Genomic DNA, 27,941 nt, shown 5'->3' on the forward strand with positions numbered 1-27,941 from the left:
TCGTTCCTGAGAGAGCCCTTTGTTGTAAGGGGGTGAGCCTGGTAGCTTCCTTGCTCACCCTGTGGCCCCTGTCACCAGACGGCAGCCAGAGAGGGCTGCGTGATGGTGGATGTCCAGCCTCCAAAATGGGCACTCCTTGAGTCTCTTTACGAAGCTCCCAGCCCCGGGGGGCTCGGGGCTGTGTCCTGTGGATCTGCCCACTCCCACGGGGTTAAGGATGACTTCCAGATGGGTAACAGTTGGGCATTTACGCCTCAAGTTCAGAGCCCCGTGGAATGATCTTCATTTTTTGGGAGGATCAGTTAGGAGGATGCCAAGGTGATAAAAGCTGCCTGTTTTATATTAAAATCTTGGGGCTTTATGGTACGAAGGGATTGACGGGCTTTAGTTCAGCTTTCAAAGTGTTAACGTGGTCGGTAACTCTCATAGTTTACTAACTGCTAATGGACGCCTACCTAGGTCTCCGTATTTTTAAAAAATTTGAAAAGCAGAGTGACAGAGAGAGAGCGAGAGAGAGCAAGAATATCTTTCATCCGCTGGTTCACTCCCCAAATGCCCGCAACAGCCGAGATTGGACCAGACCATAGTCAGGAACCAGGAATTCCATCCGGGTCTCCCAAGCCCCTGGGCCATCACCCACCACCTCCCGGGTGCATTGGCTGGAAGCTGGATTGGAAGCAGAGGTGGGACTCCATCCCAGGCACTCTAATGTGGGATGGGGCGGGCTACGGTAAAAAGTGGCTAAACCGGCTGCCCCCTCCCCAGCCGTCAGCTGACTTTCTGTGCAGGCTCAGAAAGTTACTTTGTAAAAGTAACTCTGGTGCAAAGTTGTATCCAAGTCTGGGGAAGAAGCCGGGTGGGTGTGTCCTGGATGGGGAGGAGCTGCCTTGTGTTGGCCGCAGTACCCAAAACCTCCCCCCACAAAAGACACCCCCACCACTGCTCAGAGGCCTTCCTGTGGCCCGGGGCTGAGCAGCGGCTGCTTTCTCGGAGAAATAAGATTGTGTCAAGCCAGGCACGTGCGTGAGCGCCAGCACGGCCTTGAACACAATGGCGAAGGTATTTTTAAAACACCGAGGCTTCTATTGACTGAGGAGCCGAGAGAGGATGAAAGCCGTGGGGACGGGTGAAGAAATCTGTAGCCCGGGGAAGGTTTTATATATCTGGAAGGTTTTTGTCCTACACAAAAGCCTGAACTTTCTGGGTGTTACAGGCTGAACTGGGTCACCCCCCCCACCCCAAAATTCTTAGCTTGGAGCCTTAACCCCCAGCACCTCCCAGCGCGACCGTTGTTGGAGGTGGGGGTCTCTAAAGAGGAATTAGGTTAAAACGAAGTCATCGGGGCCACCTTTCAAGACGGGAGGCCTTAGGAGAGGGGGGCTGGGACGCAGACACACACGGGGAGGGCGGCGTCCCCACACCGGGGCAGGCAGCTGCGGAAGGAACTCACCTCCTGGCCCGAGCACCTTGGACCTGCAGTCCTAGAACCCCGAGGGAATGCACTTCTGCTGGTTACGTTGCCTGGGCTGTGGGCCTCGGCACGCTAAGACAACACACAGACGCATCTAGTGCAGGACTTTATATAATTACAGTCTTTAGGCCGGCGCCGCGGCTCACTAGGCTAATCCTCCACCTAGCGGCGCCGGCACACCGGGTTCTAGTCCCGGTCGGGGCGCCGGATTCTGTCCCAGTTGCCCTTCTTCCAGGCCAGCCCTCTGCTGTGGCCAGGGAGTGCAGTAGAGGATGGCCCAGGTGCTTGGGCCCTGCACCCCATGGGAGACCAGGAGAAGCACCTGGCTCCTGGCTCCTGCCATCGGATCAGCGCGGTGCGCCGGCCGCAGCGCGCCGGCCGCGGCGGCCATTGGAGGGTGAACCAACGGCAAAGGAAGACCTTTCTGTCTCTCTCTCTCTCACTGTCCACTCTACCTGTCAAAAAAAAAAATAATTACAGTCTTTAAAATAAAAAGGGGGGTGCAAAAAAATAAAAAAAAATAAAAAGGGGGGGTATTGGGGGCCAGCATTGTGGTGCACCAGGTTAAGCTGCCACCTGTGACACCAGCATCCCGTCTGAGTGCCAGTTCGAGTCCCGGCTGCTCCACTTCTGATCCAGCTCCCTGCTAATGCACCTGGGAAAGAAGCAGAAGACGGTCCAAGTGCTTGGTCTCCTGCCACTCACTTGGAAGACCTGGATGGAGCTCAGGCTCCTGGCTTTGGCTCGGTACAGACTTAACCATTGTGGCCACAGACACAGGGAGAGGGAGAGTGAGTGTGAGCGAGTGAGCGAGTGAGAGAGAGAACAATCTTCCATCTGCTAGTTCACTCCCCAAATGGCCACAACAGCCAGGGCTGGGCCAGGCTGAAGCCAGGATCCCAGAATCCAATCTGAGTCTTCCACATGGATGGCAGGGGCCCAGGTATTGACTATCGCCTGCTGCCTTCCAGGCTGCCTTTAGCAGGGAGCTGGATGGGCAGTGGAGGATCCCGGACTCAAACAGGGCAACGTGACGTGGGCTGTGGGCATCCCAAGTGGTATCTTAGCTGCTCCTCGCTTTGAATTTTGAATAAGGTATGAGGTCAAGGTCAAGGTCCTTTTTGCCTGCATCTACCCAACTGCTCCAGTACTGTTAGCTGAAGACGATCTTCCCTTAATGGAATCGGCTTTGCACTCTGCTAGATAGCAGCCGGGTGCACCTGCGGGGTGTGTATTTCGGGGTTCCTTGCTCCATTCCACTCTCTCTATCACGCGTCTGTCCATCTGCCTCTACCACATCGTCCTGGCTTTTTGAATCCTGAGCCAGCCGTGTGTTTTTGGCGTTAACTCTACCTCGGTATGGTATGGAAGTATTTTTATAGAACACTGCATCCCCCCCCCCTTGGTAATATTTCCTTGAGGAATTTTTTATCTGTGATGATGAGCGATATTGGTCTCTGCTCTCCGGCTGGTTTCACTGTCATGGGAACAGGGCCTCACAAGTTGGGAAGTGCTCTGTGAAATCAGCTAAACACGATTCAAATTCTCCAGGGGAACAATCTGGCTTGAGAGGTAGAGTTAGACAGAGGAGAGAGAGAAAGAGAGAGAGATCTTCCATCTGCTGGTTCACTCCCCAAATGGCCACAACAGCCGGGGCTGAACCAGGAGCCAGGAGCTTCTCCCAGGTCTCCCATGTGGGTGCAGGGGCCCAAGGACTTGGGCCATCCTCTATTGCTTTCCCAGGCCATAGCAGAGAGCTGGATTGTTAGTGGAGCAGCTGGGACTCGAACCAGTGCCCATATGGGATGCCAGCACTGCAGGCGGAAGATTAACCTGCCACGCCACAGTGCAGAGATTGCTTGTTTGAGAGTGTGAGATAAGAGGTTTCACTCCTGTCGCTTACCTCTGAAGTCATGGTGGTGACCCTTGTCCTGACTCGGAGAACTAAGCTTCTGGAACATTCACACAGCTACTGGGTAAGATGTTAACCTCTGTTCCCCAAACAGTGGGCTCAAGACGCACCGGTGGTCAGCATGTTTATCGTAAACCTAAAGATTCCCGACGTGAACCCTGTGCCAGGTTTGGGGCTGTGTTTGGTCACATGGCAGTGACCAGCTCCCATTGAGAATTTTGGCTCCAGGTCTGAAAGAGAGAGAGAGAGAGAGAAAGAGAGAAAGAGAGAAAGAGAGAAAGAGAGAAAGAGAGAGAGAGAGAGAGAGAGAGAGAGAGTGAGAGAGAATGAGAACAATCTTCCATCTGCTAGTTCACTCCCCAAATGAGAGAAAATACCTTCCACCCACGGTTTACTCGCCAAATGGCTGCAATGGCGAGGAGCCAGCGGCTCCATCCCGGTCTCCCCACATGGGTAGCAGGGGCTCGGGCACCGGCAGGTGGATTAGCAAGCAGGAAGCTGGATCAGAAGCAAATCCACCAGGACTTGGACCAAGGCTCCAGTTTGAGAGGCCTCAGATGCGTCCACAGTGCCAGGGTGACAACGGCCCCTACCACAAGGACATCACCAGGTCCCTGCTGCGCTCCTAGAAAAGCCGCGGCCACCTCCCCCGCGGAGAGGACAAGAAAGGGCACGCGCGCCCCTCCAGCCCCGGCCTATCTATAGCTGCCTCCTGCCGCGCTGCCATTGTGTGTGCCTTGCTCTAAGAAATCCCCACCTAGAATACTCCTTTCTGTGGGGTCCTGCGGGTCCTTTGAGTCAGCCCGCACACTCGCTGTGTGGGGTCAAGGAGACGGAAGCCTAATTAAAAAAAAAAAAAAAGAACTATGGATTCCATTTTTAAAACTGTCACTTTTCAAATTGTCTGTTCCACGCTCAGGGAGTTCGGGTTAGTTCCGTGGTTCTCAGGGTCCATTTCGTCCCAGTGGTTTCAATTCTATGGGTAGAGTTGGCCTGTAGTGTCCCCTTATTGTCCTTTCAATTTTGACATGCTGTATTTTAATGTTTTTAAAGATTTATTTATTTGAGAGGCAGAGTTACAGGGAGAGGTAGAGACAGAGAGAAAGGTCTTCCATCTGCTGGTTCACTCTCCAGATGGCCACAACAGCTGGAGCTGGGCTGATCCAAAGCCAGGAGCCAGGAGCTTCTTCCAGGTCTCCCACGCGGGTGCAGGGGCCCAAGAACTTGGGCCATCTTCTACTGCTTTCCCAGGGCACAGCAGAGAGCTGGATCGGAAGTGGAGCAGCCGGGACTTGAACCGGCGCCCATATGGGATGCCGGCATTGAAGGCGGAGGCTTTACCTGCTACGCCACAGCGCCAGCCTCTGTATTTTAATTTTCGTTCAGTTCACTCTGACCTTAAAAGGTATTTGAGGCAAAGAAACCAGACACACACACACACACACACACACACGCGCGCGCGCGCGCGCGCTCAGAGCGAGCGACTGAGCTCTTATCTGCTAGGTCGCTCCCTGAGCACTGCCTGGGTTTGCCCTGGGCTGATGCCAGGTGTCTCACATGGGTGGCAGGAACTCAATTCTTGGAACCACCACTGTGGCCTCGCAGGACTGCCTTAGCAGGAAGCTGGCTCAGATGCTGGGGCTGGGACTTGACACAGGATGTGGGACTGGGCTCAGGTGCCGGAGCTGGGGCTTGACAGGGATGTGGGACTCCACCTGGGTGTCCCCCGTGGGTGGCAGGTGCTCAGCCACTGAGCCACCTGACCCAGAGTGGAGTAGCTGGGACTGAAGCCAGGCAGTCCGATTCGGGGTGCAGGAGACTCAGGCGGCGGCTCAGCCCACGGGCCACAGGGTCCACACTGCATTCCTTGCTGTTAGCTCATGTCTTGACTTACCCACGCCTCATGTACGGTTGCACGTCTTCTGGTTTGTTGAGGGGGGAAGTCAGATAGCGTGTGTTAGCGTGGCGGCTGTGAGCCCTGGAGCGCTTCGCTTATCTGTGGGGCGCTCGCCACCCGGGCAACTGATGGTGCCATTCTCAGCCGCCTTGCGATGCCTCATGGCAGCCACCAGGCCCTTCTTGGGAGTGGCTAAGATTTCTCCCTCCCCTCGGCCCCACCGCGAAGGCTCAACTGTACGGGAAGAGTGGACGCCTGAACACGGTGGTCACTGCCAGTCCGCCCATCTTCCAGGCACTGCCCTGATGGGGGCAGGGGGCATTCGCTCCTTAGCCTGGGTCCTGGCCTCCACATTTTCTGTCGTGTCTGAGGGTTCAGCACAGAGTGGTGTGAAGATCTACGTGTTGGTGGTGCGTGGAAAAGGAGACGTCCAAGGTTCTAGACGTCAATCTCTTCTAATGCCTTCATTAATTTTTAGTTATTTTTAAATTATTTTTAACGATTTATTTATTTATTGGAAAGTCAGGGTTATACAGAGAGAGAAGAGGCAGAGAGAGAGAGAGAGAGAGAGAGAAAGAGAGAATGAGAGAGGTCTCCCATCTGATGGTTCACTCCCCAATTGGCTGCAACGGCTGGAGCTGTGCCGATCCGAAGCCAGGAGCCAGGAGCTTCTTCCGGGTCTCCCACGTGGGTGCAGGGGCCCAAGGACTTGGGCCATCTTCTACTGCTTTCCCAGGCCACAGCAGAGAGCTGGACCAGAAGTGGAGCAGCCGGGATTAGAACTGGCACCCATATGGGATGCCAGTGCTTTGGGCCAGGGCGTTAACCCACTGCACCACAATGCCAGCCCCTAGCTTATTTAAAAAAAAAAATCATTGGTTTTTGAAAGGCAGGATGAGGGGCCAGTGCTGTGTCCTAGTGGGTAAAGCCTCCACCTATAGTGCAGGCATTAGGTTTGAGTCCTGGCTGCTCTACTTCTGATCCAGCTCTCTGCTGTGGCCTGGGAAAGTAGTAGAAGATGGTCCTAGTGCTTGGGCCACTGCACCCATGTAGGAGACCCGGAAAAAGTTCCTGGCTCCTGGCTTCAGATCGGCCCAGCTCCAGCTGTTGCAGCTGTTTGGAGAGTGAACCAGCGGATTGAAGACCTCTCTCTCTCTCTCTCTCTCTCTCTGCCTCTCAAATAAATAAATAAATCAAGAAAGAAAGAAAGGGTGAGAGAGAGAGAGAGCAGAGGAAAAAGGAGAGAGAGAGAGAAATCTTCCATCTGCTGGGTCTCTCCCCAAATGGCCACAATACATAGGGCTGGGCCAGGCCAAAACCAGGAGCCAGGAACTCCATCTGGGTGGCAGGAGCCCCAGCACCCAGGCCATCCTCTGCTGCTTTCCCAGGCGCATTAGCAGGGAGCTGGGTGGGAAGTGGAGCAGCTTAGCTCAAGGCACCATAATGCCGGCCCCTTTGGCTTACTTTTGAATAAAAGCTTCCGAATACTTTTATATTTACAGAAACCTTCCAACGGTAGTACAGGGAATTCCCATGCAACCCATACCAGTTTCCCCGGCTCTGAAACGCTTGTGACCCATTTGTCATAATGAACCAATATTCATGCGTTGCTAAATCAAGTGCCCACTTTATCTGTTACCTAACCGGGTCCAGGATGCTACACAGGACACAAGATGGCCTTTTATCTGCCGTGTCTTTGCAGGCTGCTCTTGGCCGTGACAGCCCCCCTTCCCCATGCACCGTGGGGGTTTTGGGGGACCGGCAAGCTCTCGGGAGCTCCGGTCAGGAGTTTTGCAGCGTGTCCTTCCTTGGGCTCGGTCTGCTGGGTTTGGGAGAGGAGGGCCAGAGAGGCGCGGCTCCACCCCCATCTCCAGCTGCCCCGCTGTGGCTCCTCCACGCCCCCTCCTCCTGCGGAGACCCCGCTTACATCCCACCTTCATCTCCCCTGGAAAATTCCGACTTGATTTTTTTCCTTATTTCCCCAAACATCTCGTGGTCGTGTGCGTGATACGCAGATGGAGCCTCTGTGTGGCAAAGCCGCGGGAGGGGAGAGGCAAAGACATGGGGGGCCCCCCCCCGGGGCAGCCATTTTTAGAAGCGAATTTCAAATGTTGTGCAGCTCTGAGGCCCGCGGAGGAGCCGTGGGGAGCACTCTGGGTTGCGGGACTTTGCCGGAAGGACCTGGGGGGAGGGGCGGCGTCGGTCTTTTCCGGAAAGCTGACTTTCAGAGGAGATGCAGTCCGGTCTCTGGGTGATTTCCTCAGGCTTTGTCACGGGCTATTTTTAGACCAGCTGGCTGGCGCTTTGTGTAGACTCCCGGCTGTGAATGAACCCGTCGTGAGTTCTCTCTCTCCCTCCCTCCCTCTCTGTCCATCTCTCTCTCCCTGTCTCCCTGTCTGTCCGTCTCTCTCTCTCTCCCTCTCTCCCTGACTGTCCATCTGTCTCTCTCTCTCTCTCCCAATCTCTCTCTCTCTCCCTGTCTGTCCATCTATCTCTCTCTCTCCCAATCTGTCTCTCTCTCTCTTTCCCTGTCTGTCCATCTGTCTCTCTCTCCCTCCCTCCCTGTCTGTCCGTCTCTCTCTCCCTCTCTCCCTCTCTCCCTGTCTGTCTGTCTGTCTCTCTCCCTGTCTGTCCGTCTCCCTCTCTCCCTGTCTGTCCGTCTGTCCGTTTCTCTCCCTCCCTCCCTCTCTCCCTGTCTCTCTCTCTCCCTCTCTCCCTGTCCATCTGTCTCTCTCCCTCTCTCCCTGTCTGTCTGTCCATCTGTCTCTCCCTCTCTCTCCACCTGTCTGTCTGTCTCTCTCCCTCCCTGTCTGTCCGTCTCTCTCTCCCCCTCTCTCCCTGTCTGTCTGTCTGTCTGTCTCCCTCCCTACCTCCTTCCCCCCACGTAGTAGGGCCCGAGCCTTTGTCTGCCCAGGACCAGGCTGCCTTTTTCAGCGCTCTGCTTCCACGACCGGTGTGTCGCACCTGGACCTGGCCGGATGCTGAGTCCTCTGGGTCTGTGTAGTTATGGAGAGAGGACGTGGCTCCCGCACAGAACGTTCCGGGACGACGTCCTGGACAAAATCAAAGGCCGCTTAACCGGCAGGCGCCGTGAACACACCGTGTGCACGCGGGAGCTCTCTGTGCAATCTGACGTGCCTGCGTGCCCGCGTGTGCGCCTCTGTGTGTGTGTGTGTGTGTGTGACTGTGTGTGGCTCTGTGTGTGTGTGTGGGGGGGAGACTGTGTATGTGTGTGCCTGTGTGTGTGCCCTGTGTGTGTTCCCTGTGTGGCTGTGTGTGCCTTTGTGTATCCGTGTGTGCATGTGTGTGTGGCTGTGTGTGTGCCTGTGTGTGTGTGGCTGTGTGTACCTGTGTGTATGTGGCTGTGTGGCACTGTGTGTAGCTGTATGTGTGGCTGTGTGGGTGGCTGTGTGTGTGTATGTGGCTGTGTGTGTGGCTTTGTGTGTGGCTGTGTGGCTGTGTGGCTCTGTGTGTGTATGGGGAGAGACTGTGTATGTGTGTGTCTGTGTGTGGCTCTGTGGCTCTGTGTGTGTGCACCTGTGTGTGTATGTGGCTCTGTGTGTGTGCCTGTGTGTATACCTGTGTGTGTGGCTCTGTGTGTGGCTGTGTGGCTCTGTGTGTGGCCGTATGTGTGGCTCTGTGGCTCTGTGTGTGGCTGTGTGTGTGTGGCTCTATGTGTGTATGGGGAGACTGTGTCTGTGTGTGTCTGTGTGTGTGGCTCTGTGCTCTGTGTATGTGTGTGTCTGTGTGTGTGCACCTGTGTGTGTATATGGCTGTGTGTGTGCCTGTGTACCTGTGTGTGTGTGGCTCTGTGTGTGGCTGTATGTGTGGCTGTGTGGCTCTGTGTGTGGCTGTATGTGTGGCTGTGTGGCTCTGTGTGTGGCTGTGTGTGTGGCTGTGTGGCTCTGTGTGTGGCTGTGTGTGTGTGGCTCTATGTGTGTATGGGGAGAGACTGTGTCTGTGTGTGTCTGTGAGTGTGGCTCTGTGCTCTGTGTATGTGTGTGTCTGTGTGTGTGCACCTGTGTATGTATATGGCTGTGTGTGTGCCTGTGTGTGTACCTGTGTGTGTGGCTGTATGTGTGGCTGTGTGGCCCTGCTTCCCTCGTGTCTGTCCTCAGCACACCCAGTTTCTTGGCCAGGTGGGTCTGAGTCTGCCTGGCCAGCGCCGCCTCCAACTTGTCTTTGTTTCACCGTGAGCATTTGGAAAACAAGAGTTCACGAGGGCACTAAGCACATCAGATATTAAAACGAATCAGAAACAGTTCCAATAATTAGGGCCAGAGCTGGCGCAGACAGATACACGGACATGGGACAGCAGTTCAGGAAAAGAACCAAGTTCCCAGGGGAGTTCAGCCTGGGTGGGGGGGACTCCCAGTGGGTGTGTCCCAGGGTGGGCAGGGCGGGGGGGGGGGCTCCTGCCTCCTGTTTTTTAAAGATTTATTTATTTACTTGTGAGGCAGAGCTGCAGACAGAGAGAGGGAGAGACAGAGAGGTCTTCCCACTGCACCACGGCGCTGGCCCCCCCACCTCACTTTGCACACCGTGGGAAATTCCACAGGGATGGAAGACTTCAACACACACACACACAAAAGAAACCACAAAAGCACTGTTTAAAAGGGCTACCATATTGACGATCCTGCACTGGGCAGAGCAGGAACACTATGCAAAATTCAGAACCTGTAGACCAGACAAGTGTCGATCTTTGATTAGTACACACATGCACACACACATGCATGCACACACACACGTGCACTCTAAAGGCCAAGGTCACCTTGGGAAGGATACTTGTGGTGGAAGTGGTCAAAACACCTCCAATGAACGCACAACTTTTGCAATCAAGAAAGAGAAACGGAAAATCAACACAGGAGGCAACACACCAGGGGAAGCTGATGGCTAACCCGGTAACTACAGATCCTCTCCCGCCCACGGCCCGAGAAGGGGCAGATGGAGAGGTGAGTGGAGGCGGCCCCCAGGCCCTGCGCCTCTGTGCCACTGTCAGCCTCACCTCAGGCAGCACCCCCAGGTCAGGCGGGGAGCAGGGAGCAGGTGGGGAGGAGGCCCAGGGGAAGAGGTTGCCCCTTGGAAGCCCCGGTGCTGCCCCTGGTCGCAGAGCACTATGGGAGTGCGGTGGTTTCCACTTCTCCGTGCGTGGCGTGCACAGCTGGAACGTGTGTAACCGCTGGGCTTCCAGTGCCCCATGGAAGCCCCCAGTGCCGTGTGGCTCCCTCTGTGTTACTAAAGCGAAATGCCTGGGCGGGATGCTCTCTATAACAGGCGGTCGTGTTGGTGCAGGGCGTGTGCATTGGTGTGCCCTGGGGTCTCTGTCTCTCTCCTAAGGCTGCTGTCATGGGGTGGGGGGTGGGGGGTGTTCAAGTTCCTACTTCTTAGCTCCTCACAGTGGGAATGAAGTCCCAATGCTGGAGCCCCTTGGCGACCACACCCAGGAGGTCCCCTCTGGGTGGCCACCAGGACCCTGGTTTGGAGAAGTCCCTGAGTGTGATGAATACGGGGAAAATATGCAAACCCCACTTACATTCTTTTAGCTCCTAATCCACATTAGGAGCTGGGTGGTCGGGTGCTGGGAGCGGAGTTCCTGTTGGAAGGGACGCCCTTGAACCTGCCCTGGGCGCTCTAACGCCCCACCCCCCACCCCCCGCTGTGGCGAGGACCCCTGGGCGTGGGGCAGGCAGCAACCCTGAGCAGCTGACTCCCACGCCAGGGACGCACTGGGCCACGTTCGAGGGCTTTGGGGGCAGGAAAGCTCATTCATGCTGGAGAAGAGCCTTGAGCGTCCCGGGTGTCAGGGTGCTGGAGACGGGGTGGGTGGGTGGGGGCGCAGAGCCGATTGGACAGCTGGGGTTTCCCGAGGATGGAGGTTGAGGCAGGACCGCCCCTCACAGTCCTGCCGCCCAGGACCTGTGAGCCCAGGTCCATTCTCCTGCCGCCCAGGACCTGTGAGCCCAGGTCCATTCTCCTGCGCTCCCCCTGGGCGCTTTTGCCCAGCGAGGGGATAGGAGGCGGACACCCGGGCTGGGCCGGCTCTGGCCTGTGGGGGGCAGGACTCGTCTAAGATGGAAGCTGCAGGGGGGAGCGGCTGGGAGGGGCCGGCTCGGCGGCACAGCCAGGTTCTAGAACCACCAGGACACATCTGTGGTCGGCCCTTGGCGATCTGTCCGGTTTCCGAGGGCCACCTCTCTCCCAGGCCAAAGACGATTCTGGGATTGGGAGACGGGAGATGACTTTTCTTAGTGGGTGGACATCCTTTGACCTTGTATTTTTTTTTTTTTTTTGACAGGCAGAATGGACAGTGAGAGAGAGAGACAGAGAGAAAGGTCTTCCTTTGCCGTTGGTTCACCCTCCAGTGGCCACCGCGGCCGGCGCACTGCGGCCAGCACACCACAATGATCCAATGGCAGGAGCCAGGTGCCTCTCCTGGTCTCCCATGGGGTGCAGGGCCCAAGCACTTGGGCCATCCTCCACTGCACTCCTGGGCCACAGCAGAGAGCTGGCCTGGAAGAGGGGCAACCGGGACAGAATCCGGCGCCCCGACCGGGACTAGAACCCGGTGTGCCGGCGCCGCAAGGCAGAGGATTAGCCTACTGAGCTGCGGCGCCAGCCTTGACCTTGTTTTTATAAAACAGAGCTCCAGGGCACGGGGACACGAGGCTTGCTCTGGTCTGGACCACGGGCAGCTGGCTGCCATCCTCCCGACCTAACCCTTTGGCCTTGCTTAGCCGTCTCCCCAAATTCTAGCCTAACTCTCTAACCAAGACAAAAGGGACTTTCTGGCCCTGGCTTCTCCTGTAGACAGAAAGCGATGCCCACCCGCAGGGGGTGGCGGCACAGGGTCACAACCCAGGGTGCCTCTTCCCAAGGGGATCGCAAGTGTCACTCGGGTCGGCGGCACCTCCCACGGGTTAGCTCCAGTTGCCTTGAGCTTCTTCCAGCCAGCACAAGCAGCTCAGAAGAATGTAGGTGGGGATGCTGGCCCCTGCCCCCCACCCCCGGGGCAGCCCACCTGCCACCCGCCCTTTCCCACCAGGGCCCCCACCCCCTGCCCCCGGGCAGCCCACCTGCTGCACCTGTTCCTCGACAGTCCTTAAGTCCCCGGGCTCTGTTGGCTCGCTCTGCTGTCCCCAGCATGTTGGTTTTGTCCCTGGTCCCATGCATTTTGTTGGCAGAACAAAGTCAAAGGCCGGTCATCCCAGGAACCGGAACTAAAAATCCCACTGTGGGAAATCGAGGACGTTTCAAAGTATGGGTGCATCTTGGCACAGAGGTCAAAGCTGCCGCCTGCAGCACCGGCATCCCACACGGGCACCTCCCAGGGGGCTTAGGGGCCGAGGAGAGGCACTGGGCTTGCAGCCAGGGAAGGCTGGAAGACGGGAAAGGGCCTGGCTTTGCAGACTCGGCCCCGGGGCACGGGAGAGGCAGGTGCCCTCGTCCTCCACTTGTCGGTGCCTGCACTTAGGACAGTCACCGCGCCTGTGGGTGCCGGGCGCCGTGCTGAGGTCCTGCGGTAGGAGTCTAGGACTGGAAGGGAGCCCAGTCTCCAGGGGGCGAGGGGCTTTGAAAGGGAGGCCAGAGGGGAACCCCACAGCCCCAGACTTCCGGGAGGGGTCTTGGCTCCTCGGACACTGGGAAAACCCTTCCAGGAATCAGGAGGTGGGCTGCAAGAAGCCCAGGGCTGTCGGAGTAAAACAGAGTGGGGGGAGGGGCAGGAGGAGGGACAGGGCCTCCTCCTTTCCCTCTTTAGAAGCCCACCCTCTTGGGGAGGTCGTGTGTAAAGTTCCAGTGGGTGTGCCCCAAGAGTGAACGGGGAGCTTTCAAACTCACGACCCACGGAGGAGCAGCTGGAGCAACGGTGCTGGAAAGGAGACCGGCGGCCAGGATGGCCTCACTCACTCCTGGACCCGCGCAGACCCACCTGGCTTGGCAGGGCCTCAGGCACAGGCCACTGTTTGCAGCTGGCAGTGCCAGGAGGTTCGTGAGCAAACACTGCCCCCTCGTGGCCAAGAGAGGTATTGCTACCCAAGCGCCCAGGGTCCGGCGCTCCCAGGCTGGACCGCAGGACTTCTCCAGGTCCTCCTGCAAGCCAGCTCAACTGGTCCAGGGCCCCACAGCGCCCGCGAGCCCCCAGAGATTCCCCACTCTACTTATTTTTTTTAAAGATTTACTTACTTATTTGAAAGGCAGAATTACAGAGAGGAAGAGGCAGAGAGAGAGGTCTTCCGTCCACTGGTTCACTCCCCAAATAGTCGCAATGGCCGGAGCTGTGCCGATCTGAAGCCAGGAGCCAGGAGCTTCTTCCGGGTCTGCCACGCGGGTGCAGGGGCCCAAGGACTTGTGCCATCTTCTGCTGCTTTCCCAGGCCACAGCAGAGAGCTGGATCAGAAGTGGAGCAGCTGGGACTAGAACCGGCGCCCATATAGGATGCCAGCACTGCAGGCAGAGGCTTAGCCCATTATGGCACAGCGCTGGCTCCTCTTTTTTTTTGAAATACATTTTATTTCTCCACCCGTTGCTTTAACATGAATACAATTTGGCTCCCAAGCTCATGTAGGACTTCATTTCTTACCCCTTTTGTTTCTGAGAGATGAAGAAGAGAGAGAGGGAGAGAGGTCTTCCACCCACTGGTTCACTCCCCAAAATGGCCACAATGGCTGGGGCTGGGCCAGGCCAAAGCCAGGAGCTTGGAACTCCATCCAGGTCTCCCACATGGGTGCAAGGGCCCAAGCGTCTAGACCATCTTCTACTGCTATCCCAGGCCATAGCAGGGAGCTGGATTGGAAGAGGAGCAGCCGGGACTTGAACCAGCGCCCATATGGGATGCCAGCACTGCAGGCCAGGGCTTTAACCCACTGCGCCACAGGGCTGGCCCCTGAGGGCCTTTTTAAACTCTGGCTTTCTGGCCCCACCCCCAGCGTGACCTCTGCTCCTTGCAGTGCCCAGGCCTGGCGCTCCCGGGGCGGGGCGGTCCCACGTGGGCTCCTTGCTGGCACACAGCAACCTCGCAGGAGCAGTGCGAGCTGACCGCCAGCTTCTGCTGCGTGGGTGATTCCAGCTGATGGCCCTCCTCCATCCCGTCCACGTGTGTGAGGACGCGGCCCCTGCGCTGCTGGAGAGGCCCCTGGCGGGGGGGGCTCGCTCCTGCCACGGCAGGGCCTGGTCCCGGAGACCCCCCCCCCCCATGAGCTCTGGACTTTTTCATAAGATTCCCGAAACGCACATATATGTTTTAAACATTTATTTGGAAGGTAGAGAGACACAGAGTTAGCGAGACACACGCACACACCCAGAGATGGGTCTCCATCCACTGGTTCACTCCTCAGATGCCCACGACGGCCAGCGCTGGGCCAGGCCACAGCCGAGAGCCTGCAGCTCTACCAGGGCTTCCCTCGTGGGGGCGGGACCTCCACGCCTTGAGTGTCACGTGCTGCCTTTCCCCTCCCCCTCCCCTACCCCGGGGCCTTCTGCAGCCAGTCGCTGGCTTCCTCCTGCCGCGTGTGACTCTAAGGTTCTTTTTTATGAGTTCTTTTAGATATTTACTTATTTGGGAGACGGGGGAGGGAGATCGATCTTCCATGGTCCTCCACGTGGGCGGCAGGGGCCAGGGCCTCCCGGGATGTGTGTTTGCAGGAAGCAGGAGTAGAAACCAAAGCCGGGAGGCGCACCCAGGCGCTGATACCCAGCCAGCATCTCAACCACCGGGCCAAATGCCCGCTCCTCTTTATCTTTATAGAGCAAAACTGCAGAATTCCAGGTGCCCCCTGACTCACCGCGGGGGTTAAGTTGGACACACGCATTTCAGCCTGAGCCGGGCAGAGCCATCTAACCCAGCGCCTGACTGGCCCCCCAAGCGCCGCCCAGCTGCTGTAACTTATGGAACATCGCGCTGCGGGTGGGACGCACCCGCGGTTCTGGGGGCCCGGCCTCCGCCGCAGGGGACCGCGGAGACACGATTCCCGGACTGTCGGTCACGACTGGAACGTTCTCCAGCGGCTCCCCCGCCCCCGACTGCGGCAGGTGCACCGCTGTGCGCTGTGTGCCGCGGCCTCGCCTCCTATAGACCCACTCTCCTCTCGACTACACCCGCGATTTCCTAACTGGGACGAAAGGACGGCCGGCAAAGGCCCGGCGCCGGGCGCTGGACACGAAGGAGACCAGGGCCGCACGCAGGGCCCCGCGCCCACCCGCTCCGCGGACCCTCTGGTCGGTACCAGCCCCGTCCCCAGGATCCCGGCGAGCCCAGGCGGACAGGCCCAGTCCCGGCGGGCGCGAAGGAGGACCGACGCCCACACCCCGCCCTGCCCCGGCGGCCGCCGTAGTGGCGGCTTCTGCCCGTCGTGACCGAGGATGGACGCTAACGGCCGTGGCTCGGGCCTCGGAGCTTGGGCCCGGTTCCCGCCCAAACTACAACTCCCAGAGGCCTCGGCGGCGGGGACGAGCCGGGCTCTCCGAGGCCTGGGCCTCCACGTGGCCGCCCCCACATGCACGGCTGCCTAGGCGCCCCACTACCCCCGCTACTCGGATCTTGGTTTGGGGGCGCGAGAAGGACAAGCGCTTGGACAGGCCGCGAGCCCCGACTGCCCTTCCCACAATGCTCCGGACACACGTCACTTCCGGAGGCGCCCGCCCACGAGTGCTGTTGCCATGGAGACCGGTGCTAGGCCATTTGGGCCCACGAAGCCCGCGAACGGCAGAGTGGACGCCGGAGAAGCGAGCCAGAGACTGGAGGAACGGGCACTCGGGCCGGAGGGCCGCCTTGAAGGAGTACGCCCCCTTCTGCTTACCTCTCTCGTATCCCACGACCTCCCCGGGTAGAGCGGGCATCGCATGGCCCTCTGGGAAGCGCCCGCGGCGGCGCTCGGAGCATTCTGGGAAATGTAGTCACCTGCGGCGCTGACCAGGCACGCCGAGGACGCAGCCTTCGCGTCCACTCGCGCGCACATTTTGCCCCCTGTCCCTGGTACTGTGACTCCCCTGGTGCCGTTGGCGACGGCGGAGCGGTACCCGGCGCGCCGGCTTCCCGGGGAGCGGCGCTCGCTCTGCCTTGCGGGTGTCCGGTGTCCGGTGCTGATCAGCGGCTGGTGGGCCCGGGTCTGGGTCGCCCCACCCCGGGCTGAGGTGTGCGTGTGGCCTCACCTGCCATCTCCATCACCCGCTGATCGTGCACAGGTCGTTCCTCATTCATTCCTCATCCGTCAAGACCGCTGACACCAATTTTTTAAGATTTATTTATTGATTTGAGAGGCAGAGTTACAGAGAGAGTGAGAGGTCTTCCATCCGCCTGTTCACTCCCCCAATGGCCATAATGACCGGAGCTGGGCTGATCTGGAGCCAGGAGCTTCTTCCAGGTCTCCCATGCGGGTGCAGGGCCCAAGCACTTGGGCCATCTTCTACTGCTTTCCCAGGCCACAGCAGAGAGCTGGATCAGAAGTGGAGCGGCCGGGACTTGAACCGGCGCCCATATGGGATGCTGGCCACAGCGCTGGCCCCACACTTTTTTTTATGCCAAGCTCAACTCACTGCTTCCTACCAGTTACACCCCCACCCCCGCCCCCTAAAAAGGGCAATGCATTCCAAGCAGTCGGAGTCCCGCGGTAGCTGCAGCCCCACGAGGGCCCGCGATGGTTTCTGGGTCAGAAACCGGGTTCTGTGTGTCTACAGGACAGCTCAGAGAGGGCTAAGGCGGCCTCTCGCGAGAGCTCCCCGGGACCTTTTAGAATCAGGGGCGAAGTCACGCGTGGCTGTGTGCATGTTCAGAACGTGTCCCAGGACTCCGCCGAGACTGTCGCTCGTGGGAGAACGGTGGAGCCTGGTCCGGCTGAGGAAGCCACGGTGAAACCATGCCGTCCTTCTGTCTGCAAAAGCAGGGTTTCTGCCCTGCGCGTTTCTTTAACGTCCTTGGTGACGGCGTTTGAGACGCGGAAGCCCGTGTTTTGTGCCTGGGGAAGGAGTGTGGTTCTTTAAGCATCGGCTGGGGCGGAGAAACCCGTGCGATTCTCAGCGGTGAGGCGGGGCAGGCAGCAGGCAGGATCCGCGCTCCGTTCCTTACGGTGCCTAAGAGCCTCAGAATTCAGTCATTTGCTGGGCTCCACGAAACACGACGCCGGTTCTATCAGCAGCAAACCTGCAGACCCTCTCCCGGGAGCCTCTGCCTCCACCGGGGTGCAGATGGCCTTCCTGTGCCCTGCCATCGGCGCCGTGGCCATCGTGGCCATGGCTTTGGCATCAGAGGGTGGCCGCTCAGCCGTGGCCCACGGTGGAGTCCTCTGCTGATGGCGCAAGGGCAGAGGTGTGGGCTCCGGCCCTCACCCTGGCCACAGCCTGCTGGGCCGGCTCAGGCCGCCCGGTCATTCTCCTCCTCCTCCGGGAAGACCTCAGGGGACGGGGGCTGCAGCGGCTGAGTGGCTGTCACCAGACACCTCGTCCTGATCCCAGGAAGCAGAGCTGCTAACGCGATGCTGTGCCTCGGGGACACAGAGACCCTGGACGGCCGAGCCAGCCGTGTGCCCTCGCCGCCAGCCTCCCAAAGCTCGGACTTGGGGCAAGGTGGCTGGTAGGGTGGCCGGGGACAAGAGGCCAGGGAGGAGCTGGACGAGCTGCCGTGGGCACAGCGGCGCCTACAGCACACGTCTTCCCGACACCCCAACGCCATCTTGGGGAGAAAGAAGAGGAAGGGGGTTGTAGTCTCGGCTAAATTTTTATCCGAGACTGAACTAACCTGAAAACCTTACGCTCGCTTCTTGCCATCCCCACTATCTTATTTTTTTAAAAAAAGACTTATTTATTTATTTGAAAGGCACAGTTACAGAGGCAGAGAGAGAGAGAGAGAGAGAGAGAGAGAGAGAGAGAGAGATCTTCCATCTGCTGGTTTACTCCCCAACACAATAGTCAGAGCTGCGCTGATACGAAGCCAGGAGCTTCTTCCAGGTCTCTCACGTGGGTGCAGGGGCTCAAGCACTTGGGTCATCTGTCCCCGGGGGGCTAGGCTACGTCTGTCCCGGGTTGGGTGGGCTACGTCTGTCCCGGGTGGACTAGGCTACGTCTGTCCCGGGTTGGGTGGGCTACATCTGTCCCGGGTGGGCTAAGTAGGCTACGTCCGTCCTGGGTGGGCTAGGCTACAGCCTGTCGCAGGTGGTCTAGGCTACGTCTGTCCCGGGGGGGCTAGGCTACGTCCGTCCTGGGTTGGGTAGGCTACGTCTGTCCCGGGTTGAGTAGGCTACGTCCATCCCGGGTGGGCTGGGCTACGTCTGTCCCGGGTTGGCTAGGCTACGTCTGTCCCGGGTGAGCTAGGCTATGGCCTGTCCCAGGATGGGTAGGCTACGTCCGTCCCAGATGGGCTGGGCTACGTCTGTCCCGGGTGGGCTGGGCTACGTCTGTCCCGGGTGGGCTAGGCTATGGCCTGTCCCGGGATGGGTAGGCTACGTCCGTCCCGGGTGGGCTGGGCTACGTCTGTCCCGGGTGAGCTAGGCTATGGCCTGTCCCAGGATGGGTAGGCTACGTCCGTCCCAGATGGGCTGGGCTACGTCTGTCCCGGGTGGGCTGGGCTACGTCTGTCCCTGGTGGTCTAGGCTACGTCTGTCCCGGGTGGGCTAGGCTATGGCCTGTCCCGGGATGGGTAGGCTACGTCCGTCCCAGGTGGGCTGGGCTACGTCTGTCCCGGGTTGGCTAGGCTACGTCTGTCCCGGGTGGGCTACGTCCGTCCCAGGCGCTCTCTGCCGCGGATGCTCGCCCACCACTGGGCTTTCACTGAGTGAACCCGGATCAAGAACCGCACGCAAACCCGTGTCCGCGGCCCAGGCTCCGCCTCCGGAACGCAGGCCCACAACTTGTATTTGGCAAAAGTTACATGGGGTGGGGGTGGGGTGGGGTGGGGGCGGCCTCTCCGTTTCCCCTGGGCCGGGGGATCGGAATTCAGTGGCTGACGGGACGTCCTCAGACGGAGGCGCCGCGGCCGCGGCGGTCAGGTGATGATGGACAGCTCCTCGCGGTCCCTGTTCTCGGACACCGAGCTGATGATGGTCTTCAGGTACTTGATGAACTCCGCCCGGATCCCTTCCGGGTCCTCCTCGAGATTCGAGTGCACCAGCTTCAGCTTGCTCAAGGACGGCGCTTACCAAGGGAAAGAGTCCTCGTGAGTAACGGCCCGTGGCCGGCTGGCCAGCGCGGGGGTGACCCGGGAGCGGGGGGTGGGGGTGGGGGGGTGGGGGGGTGTGCCCAGGGGAACGCGTCCACGCGGAGCCGGGCGTCTCCACACTGCCCCTGGTGGCGGGACGCAGACTGACACCCCGGAAAGCTAGACTGCCCTCATCTGGGCGTCTCCGCACTGCCCCCTGGTGGCGGGACGCAGACTGACACCCCGGAAAGCTAGACTGCCCTCATCCGGGCGTCTCCACACTGCCGCCTGGCGGCGGGACGCAGACTGACACCCTGGAAAGCTAGACTGCCCTCATCCGGGCGTCTCCACACTGCCCCCTGGCGGCGGGGCGCAGACTGACACACCGCAAAGCTAGACTGCCCTCATCCGGGCGTCTCCACACTGCCCCCTGGTGGCGGGACGCAGACTGACACCCCGGGCGTCTCCACACTGCCCCCTGGTGGCGGGACGCAGACTGACACCCCGGGCGTCTCCACACTGCCCCCTGGCGGCGGGACGCAGACTGACACCGCAAAGCTAGACTGCCCTCATCCGGGCGTCTCCACACTACCCCCTGGCGGCGGGACGCAGACTGACACCCCGGAAAGCTAGACTGCCCTCATCCGGGCGTCTCCACACTGCCCCCTGGTGGCAGGACGCAGACTGACACACCGGAAAAGCTAGACTGCCCTCCTTTTTTTTTTTTTTAAGATTTACTTATTTAAGAGGCAGAGTTGGGGTGGGGGAGAGAAAGAGAGAAAGATCTTCCACCCACTGGTTCACTCCCCCGAATGGCTGCAACGGCCAGGGCTGAGCCAGGCCAAAGCCAGGAGCCAGGAGCTTCATCTGGGTCTCCTACACGGGGTGGCAGGGGCCCAAGAGCTTGGGCCATTTCCCACTGCCTCCCTAGGTGCATCAGCAGGGAGCTGGATCCAAAGTGGAAGAGCCAGGACTCGAACTGGCACCCGTACGGGATGCCGGCTTCATCCTGCACACCACCGTCTGCTTTCAAGGTATCAGGCCTTGGTCCTATCTCTTCCAAACGGGCAATTCTGGTTTGCATGGTGAGCAAAACCAGTGCTGGGGACACAGTAGGTGCTTAATAACTGCTGGTTTCGGTGACACTGGCAGTGTCTAGGTGGCCCCCGCGCACGCGCCCCGGCCGGTCTCCTCACCCAGGGGCAGGCTTCCCTTCTGGGCCGCAGAGCCCGGCTTGTGGTGTGCGATCAGCAGGCACTGCGAGTCCTGCAGGGGCTGCTGCTGCACGAAGCACGAATGCCACATCTCGATCTCCTGCAGGTGGCTAGGGACGTCGGCGTTGAAGACGATCACCACGCCCTGGGCGTCCTTCATCAGGGCCGGCCAGCAGGCCTCGAACCTGCTCGGGAAGCGTCGGGGTAAAGGCCAGGACAGAGCGCGAGAGCGTGCGCCCACCCATCTGCTGGCTCCCGCCACGGGTGCCCGCAGCGGGGCTGGGCCGGGCTGCAGCTGGGAGCCGGGAAGTCAACCAGGTCTCCCACATGGGTGGCAGGGACCCGCGTGCTTCAGCCGTCCCCGTCACCGGCTGCCTTCCTCCGCAGGAGCATGTTAGCAGGAAGCTGGGGTCAGGAGTGCAGCTGGGACACAAACCCAGGGCTTTGAAAAGAACGCCCTAGGGGTGAGGCGGGGAATTAGCCGAGCTGTTAAGATGCCTGTTAACAGTCGGCCCGGGGCTGTGGCACAGCAGGTGGAGCTGCGGCTCGCGAGGTCGGCATCCCATCGCAGTGCCTGTTCGAGTCCCAGCTGCTCCACCTGCGATCCAGTTAACGCACCTGGGAAAGCAGCAACGATGGCCCACGTATGCGGGGAACCTGCATGGGGTTCCTGGCTCCTGGCTCTGGCCTGGCCCAGTCCCAGCTCTTGCAGCCATCTGGGGAGTGAACCAGCAGGTGGAAGACCTCTCTCTCTCTCTCTCTCTCTCACTACTTCTCTGTGATCCAGCCTTTTAAATACATAAAATAATTTTTTTTTTTGACAGGCAGAGTGGACAGTGAGAGAGAGAGACAGAGAGAAAGGTCTTCCTTTGCCGTTGGTTCACCCTCCAATGGCCACCGCGGCCAGCGCACCGCGCTGATCCAATGGCAGGAGCCAGGTACTTATCCTGGTCTCCCATGGGGTGCAGGGCCCAAGCACTTGGGCCATCCTCCACTGCACTCCCGGGCCACAGCAGAGAGCTGGCCTGGAAGAGGGGCAACCGGGACAGAATCCGGCACCCCGACCGGGACTAGAACCCAGTGTGCTGGCACCGCTAGGTGGAGGATTAGCCTAGTGAGCCACGGCGCTGGCCATAAAATAAATCTTAAAAGACGGCCGAGCTGCCTCTTGGGGGTCCTGGGTTTGATACCCGACACCTGCTCCTGACGCCAGCTTCCTGCTATCCCAGGCCCTGAGAGGCAGGGGCTGTGGCCCAAGTGATTGGGTTCCTGCCCCCCACACGGGAGACCTGGGTTGAGTTCCAGGCTCCTGGCCTCAGCCCCTGCCCAGCCTTGGCCAGCCCTGGCCACTGCGGGTTTTTGGAAAGCAAACTCGGTAGGGACCTCTCACTGTGTCTCTACCTCTCTCAAATAAATAACAAAAGGAGACCCCGGTAGTAATTGACCGATGGATTGACGCCATCTAACTGTCTCATAACCCAGTCCCTGAAGTTTACACAGCAGGGCCTGGGGGCAGCTGGTTTTTAAAACAATTTTAATCACTTACTTTTTGGTTATTTGAAACGCAGAGAGACAGAGAGAGGCAGAGAAATGTCTTTCATCCACTGGTCACTCCCCAAATGTCTGCAACAGGCAGGGTGGAGCCAAGCTAAAGCCAGGATCCCGGAACTCAGGCCAGCTCTCCCGCTTCGGTGGTGGGGATGCAGGTGTTTGGGCCAGCGGCTGCTGCCTCCCAGGGCGCTCACTGGCAGGCAGCCGGAGTCAGAATCAGGGCTGGAGCGGGAGCCCAGGCGCTCTGGTGTGGAACGCAGTCACCCCGGGCCGCCTCCTGACCCCTGCACCGGAAGTCCACCCCTGACTTCCAATGCGTTCGCTCGTGCATTTTGATTTGTGTGAGGGCCGAGATACAGACACAGAGACAGCCAGGCAGAGAGCGCTCCCATCTGGTTTGTTCCCTAATTGCAGCTTAATCCCCTTCACCACAGTGCCAGCCCCTGAGAAATCCTTAAAAATAAATAAATCGGGGCCGGCACTATGGCACAGTGGGCTGCAACAACGGCATCCCATATGGGCACTGGTTCGAGTCCTGGCTGCTCCTCTTCCGATCCAGCTCTCTGCTGTGGCCTGGGAAAGCAGTAGAAGATGGCCCAAGTGCTTGGGCCCCTGCACCTGCATGGGAGACCCAGAGGAAGCTCCTGGATTCGGATCAGCGCAGCTCTGGCCGTTGTGGCCATTTGGGGAGTGAACCAGGGGACAGAAGACCTCTCTCTTTCTCTCTCTGTATCTACCTGCTTCTGTAACTTTGTCAAATAAATAAAATAAATCTTTAAAAAAAAATAGATACATAGAAGGCACATACTTTGTATCACCGCCACAATCCCAGAGCTCGAATTCACAGCCGGCGCCTTTGCTGTTGCTGGCGAGCTGTGGGTCCTCAAACTCCACGATCCTGGAAATGCAAACCACAGTGCACAGCGCCTGTCTTACGGCTGCGGTGCTTTGGCGAGGAGGAGGAGGAGGAGGAGGAGGAGCAGGGTGGCAGTCGGGACCGCTCGGGAGGCGGGTGCTCCGGGGCTCACCTCACTCCCTGGGTTGGATTGTACTCTGCGATGTCGGAGGACTCCGTCAGGAAGTTGGCCAAGACTGTTTTCCCGCTCTGCGAGAAGGCGAGGGGACACACGTGTGAAGAGCAGGAAAGCAAAGCATCACGGGGCCCCTCCCCCTTCTGGAGGGGGCACAGCCGGCCTGGAGCCAGGTGGGGTGGGAGACAGGCATGGGTAGAGAGGGCCAGGGCGGAGGGCTGTCCCTGTGGGTGGACCACACCGCATCAGCCTGGGTAGAGAGGGCCAGGGCGGAGGGCTGTCCCTGTGGGTGGACCACATCGCATCAGCCTGGGTAGAGAGGGCCAGGCCGGAGGGCTGTCCCTGTGGGTGGACCACACCGCACCGGCCTGGGCAGAGATGGCTAGGGTGGAGGGCTGTCCCTGTGGGTGGACCACACCGCATCAGCCTGGGTAGAGAGGGCCAGGGCGGAGGGCTGTCCCTGTGGGTGGACCACATCGCATCAGCCTGGGTAGAGAGGGCCAGGCCGGAGGGCTGTCCCTGTGGGTGGACCACACCGCATCAGCCTGGGTAGAGATGGCCAGGGTGGAGGGCTGTCCCTGTGGGTGGACCACACCGCACCGGCCCGGGTAGAGATGGCCAGGGCGGAGGGCTGTCCCTGTGGGTGGACCACACCGCACCGGCCCGGGTAGAGATGGCCAGGGCGGAGGGCTGTCCCTGTGGGTGGACCACACCGCACCGGCCTGGGCAGAGATGGCCAGGGTGGAGGTCTGTCTCTGGGTAGACCACACTGGCCACAGCTGAGATGGCCAGGACGGAGGGCTGTCTCTGTGGGTGGACCACCACCTCATCAGCCCAGGTAGAGATGGCCAGGGTGGAGGGCTGTCTCTGTGAGTAGACCACACTGGCCACGGCTGAGATGGCCAGGATTGAGGTCTGTCTCTGTGAGCAGCCCACACTGCCCCAGCCGAGATGGCCAGGGTAGAGGGCTGTCCCTGTGAGTAGACCACACTGGCCCCAGCTGAGATGGCCAGGGCAGAGGGCTGTCCCTGTGGGCGGACCACACTGTCTTGCTTTAATATGGCGCACACAGTCTGGTGTGGGACCCAGACAACATGAGAACCCAGTGCGGGCTTGGCCACCTGGGTGACTTCATTTATTTTTAAATTATTTACTTATTTTAAAGGTAGAGAGACAGACACACAGACAAACACAGAGAAATCTTCCATTTATTTACTGGTTCACTCCCCAGATGCCAGCAACAGCCGGAGATGAGCCAGACCAGAGCCAGGAGCCCAGAACTCAATCCGGCTGTCCCACCTGGGGGACTGGGACTCACGCGTGTGAGCCACCAGCGGCTGCCTCCCAGGGTGCACGTTAGCAGGGAGCCGGGTTGGAAGCGGAGCGGCCTGAGCGCAGGTGCAGCGGGGAAGGCCTGCTCTGCCCCCTGTGTCTGTACACAGCCTGCAGCCGGCATCAGGAGCCCCGTGGGGTTTCCAGGTGAGAGCGCGCCTTGTATACCCGCACACCCTCCGATGGCTGAGTTAGCGCGTTTCAGACACAAACGCCCTGGGAACAAGACCCAGCTGCCGCAGGGCCTGAGAACGTCACCTCTGAAAAACAATTCTCCACCTGGGTCCCCCCAACGGATTCCCAGAGAGGCTGGCCTGTGGAGCAGATTAAGCCACCACCTGCGACAGCGGCTGGTTCAAGTCCTGGCCGCTCTGCTTCCAACCCAGATCCCCACGGGTGCACCAGGAAGGCAGCGGAAGATGGCCCAAGTCCTTGGACTCTTGCCACCCACATGGGGGATCTGGAAGAAGCTCCTGGCTCCTGGCTTCGGATCGGCACAGCCCTGGCCGTTGCAGCCATCTGGGGAGTGAACCAGTGGATGGAAGACCTCTCTCTCTGTCTCTACCTCTCTCCGTAACTCTGTCTTTCAAATAAATAAAATAAATCTTAAAAAACAAAAAACTCTGGGGCAGAACCCACCAGCCCGGCAGGAGAATATTCAAGTACTCTTCTTCTGTAATTTTTTTTTTTTTTTGCATTTTCGCATTAATGCATCTGAATTTTCCTGTGCGTGGTGCGTGGTGGCACACACGCAGATCTAACGCCCCAGACCACACTGACACATCCTAGAGACGAAGTCGGGGCCAGGCAAAGAGGCAGGAGCCCAGGGCCCCGGGCCCCCCGCGGGGTCACCAGCGGCAAGCGCAGGGCTCAAGGTTAGGCCAGCGGCGCCCGCCACCGGAACCGGGTCTCCGCCTCTTGGGGGGGCCCCCGGAGCAAGGGGCGGCCCCGCGCTAACCCAGGCCCCCGGCTCGCCGTTGCCGGTCTCACCTCGCAGGGCCCCACGAAGAGGATCTTGGCCTTCAGCATCCCGGCCGGCCGCCTCGGAGCCCACCGGAGCCCACCGGAGCCACGGCGCACCGCGGTCGGCAGGGCGAGCACAACCCGCCGCTCTGATTGGCTGGTTCGTTTCCAGGGCGACAGGCCGCGCCCCCTCGCAGGGGCCGACGGTATCGGTCACTTCCGGGCGAACGGGGCGGAAGGTGGGCGGGCAAGGGCCAAGGAGAGGGCGGTGGCTGCGGATCCAGCGCGCGGGCCGGAGGGGCACGGCTGGGCGGTCCGCCTCCGCAGGGACGCCGGACCGCGGTTACTGGCCCCTGACTGAGCCCCGCAGGGCCTGAGCGCTCCCGCAGGCCGGGGGGCCGGTGGTCTGGGCCCCGGGCCTGCTCTGCAGCCCGGACATGGCGCCGGCCGTCCCGGGGGCGGGTTGATCCCAGCCGAGAAGGCGGCAGCAACAGAACGAGGCTCGGGTGTTGGCGGAGCGGGCGTCTGCAGCCATCGCGGCGAAATTCGGCCGTTAGGGTCAGCCTTAAGTTAGGGAGCCCGGCCGGGCCGGGCCCTGTGCGGTTCAGCCCGCCTTGGCTCCCTGGCCTTCTCGCTCACCTCCAGCGCCCCCTCTGAGTCACTTTATTTGATAATCCACAATAAATGACTGATAACCTAGGCTGTGTCTTCCGGTCTTCCGTATTTCTCTCCCTACTTTTTTTTTTTTTTTTTTTTTGCATATCACACACATGGCTTTTGTATGCATGAAAAAATGAAAAAGCTTGAAAATCCAAGGAGCCTCGAATTAATTGTTCCTTTTCACACCTTATAAAGCCCGCACCACCACTTGTGTCGAAATGTGCGGTTAGGTCTCAAGCTAGGGCTTGGGGGGACTGATGCCAGGGACCTGGGCAAGTGCTGGGGTCCCAGATCTGCACTGCCCCCCAAGCTTCCAGTCCAGCTGGGGCACCTCTCCGGCCTGGAGGGGGCACTTACCTTGTCAGATGCGTCCCTGTATCCAGGGTCGTTTTAATTTGTGATGGAAACGGACTCTGTGCCCTAATTGGTGTCAGGAACGCAGGCTTCCTGGTCGCTCCAGTTCTGCATGTGGGGGAATAGACACCAAGTCTATTCGGACAAGTTTTGCCTCTTCACCTGCCTGCGTGGGTTGGATGTGGTGTCCCCAAAGCTTGGTGTCTTGGAGACTTGGTAGCCAAGGTGTCTGTCTTAAGAGGTGATGGGACCTTTAAGAGGTGGGGCCTAGTGGAGGTGCCCTTGGGAGGGACTGATGCTGGTCTCTGGAGTGAGTTGAGTTCCTTGAGGGAGTAGGTTTTATAAAAAGAGCAAGCCTGAACCCCCTTGCTCTCTGGTTCCCTGTCCTGCCTTGGGGTCACTGCCTGCACATCTCTCTCTCCCACCCCCTCTCAAATATTTCCTTATTTGAAAAGCAGAATTACAGAGAGATCATCTATCCGCTGGCTCACTCCCCAAATGGCCACACCAGCCAGGGCTGGGCCAGGCTGAAGCCAGGAGCCCGGTACTCCATCCAGGTCTCCCACGTGGGTGCAGGGGCCCAAGCACTTGGCTGCTTTCCCAGGCGCATTAGCCGGGAGCTGGCTCAGAAGTGGAGCAGCCGGGACTTGAGCCGCAGGTGGTGGCTTAACCCGCTGCACCCCAGTGCCAGTCTTGAGCGTGGGTTTTATAAAAAGAGCAAGGCTGGCCGCTCCCTGCCCTGTGTGTCCCTGTCCTGCCGTGGCGACTCCGCCTCCTGCATGTGCTCCTGCGATGATGCCATCGGCCACTCTGTGATGCGGCCAAGGGGGCCCTCGGCAGACCCGAGATGCAAACACTCAGTCCTGGGCTTCAGCCTCCAAACTTGAACTGCATTGACCTCTTTGTTGAGGAAGAATCCAGCTTCGGGTGTTTTGTTAGAGCAACAGAAAATGGACTGGTGTGGGGCCCATGCGGTGGCATAGCGCGCAAATCCGCCACCCGCTGTGCCAGCATCCCACATGGGCGCCGGTTCTAGTCCCGGCTGCTCCACTTCTGACCCAGCTCTCTGCTAATGCGCCTGGGAAAGCAGTAGAAAATGGCCCAAGTGTTTGGGCCCTAACACCCGCGCGGGAGACCCAGAAGAAGCTCCTGGCTCCTGGCTTCAGCTTGGCCCAGCTCCGGCCGTCGTGGCCATTTGGGGAGTGAACCAGCAGATGGAAGACCTCTCTCTCTCTGCCTCTCTGTAACTCCCACTTTCAAATAGAAATAAAAACAAAGCGGACTGGTAGAGTGTTGCTGTTGTGTTGGGTGGAGGCCCTGGTGCTATTCTGTCACACTGACACCGAGGGGCTTGTGCGCTCTACCCCGAACAGCCCACGCCTACTCCGAGAGCTCTTGACACGATGAGGACCCGGCTCTAAGCCCGGGACTCAG

At 59.4% G+C, this 27,941-nt stretch overlaps 1 protein-coding gene and 1 long non-coding RNA gene across 5 annotated transcripts; one reads left to right on the forward strand and one right to left on the reverse strand.

Annotated features, from left to right (window-relative positions):
- Nucleotides 1-18,049: 18,049 nt before the first annotated feature.
- Nucleotides 18,050-25,677, reverse strand: IFT22 (intraflagellar transport 22). 4 transcript variants are annotated; one of them, XM_070064307.1, is made up of 6 exons: nt 25,521-25,644; nt 23,196-23,272; nt 22,976-23,065; nt 21,235-21,332; nt 20,599-20,801; nt 19,073-19,398 (listed from the first exon to the last, which is right to left on the reverse strand). In XM_070064307.1, exons 4-6 carry the CDS (start codon nt 21,330-21,332, stop codon nt 19,250-19,252), a joined length of 450 nt encoding a protein of 149 aa, XP_069920408.1. In that variant the 5' UTR covers nt 22,976-23,065; nt 23,196-23,272; nt 25,521-25,644; the 3' UTR covers nt 19,073-19,249. The 4 variants fall into 4 exon arrangements, 3 of the variants coding, with proteins under 3 accessions (XP_069920407.1, XP_069920408.1, XP_002722866.1); XR_011384503.1 differs by lacking the exons at nt 20,599-20,801; nt 21,235-21,332 and adding an exon at nt 18,050-18,764 and having other exon boundaries at nt 18,863-19,398; nt 25,521-25,677; XM_002722820.5 differs by lacking the exon at nt 21,235-21,332 and having other exon boundaries at nt 25,521-25,677.
- LOC138846966 (uncharacterized) lies at nt 19,298-20,446 on the forward strand. The gene is made up of 2 exons (XR_011384504.1): nt 19,298-19,420; nt 20,334-20,446. It is a non-coding gene; the product is annotated as an uncharacterized lncRNA (long non-coding RNA).
- Nucleotides 25,678-27,941: the final 2,264 nt, after the last annotated feature.

This window comes from Oryctolagus cuniculus, chromosome 19, assembly GCF_964237555.1.
Source record: "Oryctolagus cuniculus chromosome 19, mOryCun1.1, whole genome shotgun sequence".
Classification (NCBI taxonomy): Eukaryota; Metazoa; Chordata; class Mammalia; order Lagomorpha; family Leporidae; genus Oryctolagus; species Oryctolagus cuniculus.

What these genes read in the sequence shown, in the direction of transcription:
- IFT22 (XM_070064306.1), bottom strand. Translation starts at nt 25,559, where the DNA reads ATGCTGAAGGCCAAGATCCTCTTCGTGGGGCCCTGCGAG. An exon ending in AATCCAACCCAGGGAGTGAG is followed by an intron (nt 23,066 to 23,195) that starts GTGAGCCCCGGA and finishes TTGCATTTCCAG; the next exon opens with GATCGTGGAGTTTGAGGACC. An exon ending in GATTGTGGCGGTGATACAAA is followed by an intron (nt 19,399 to 22,975) that starts GTATGTGCCTTC and finishes TCCCTTGGTAAG; the next exon opens with CGCCGTCCTTGAGCAAGCTG.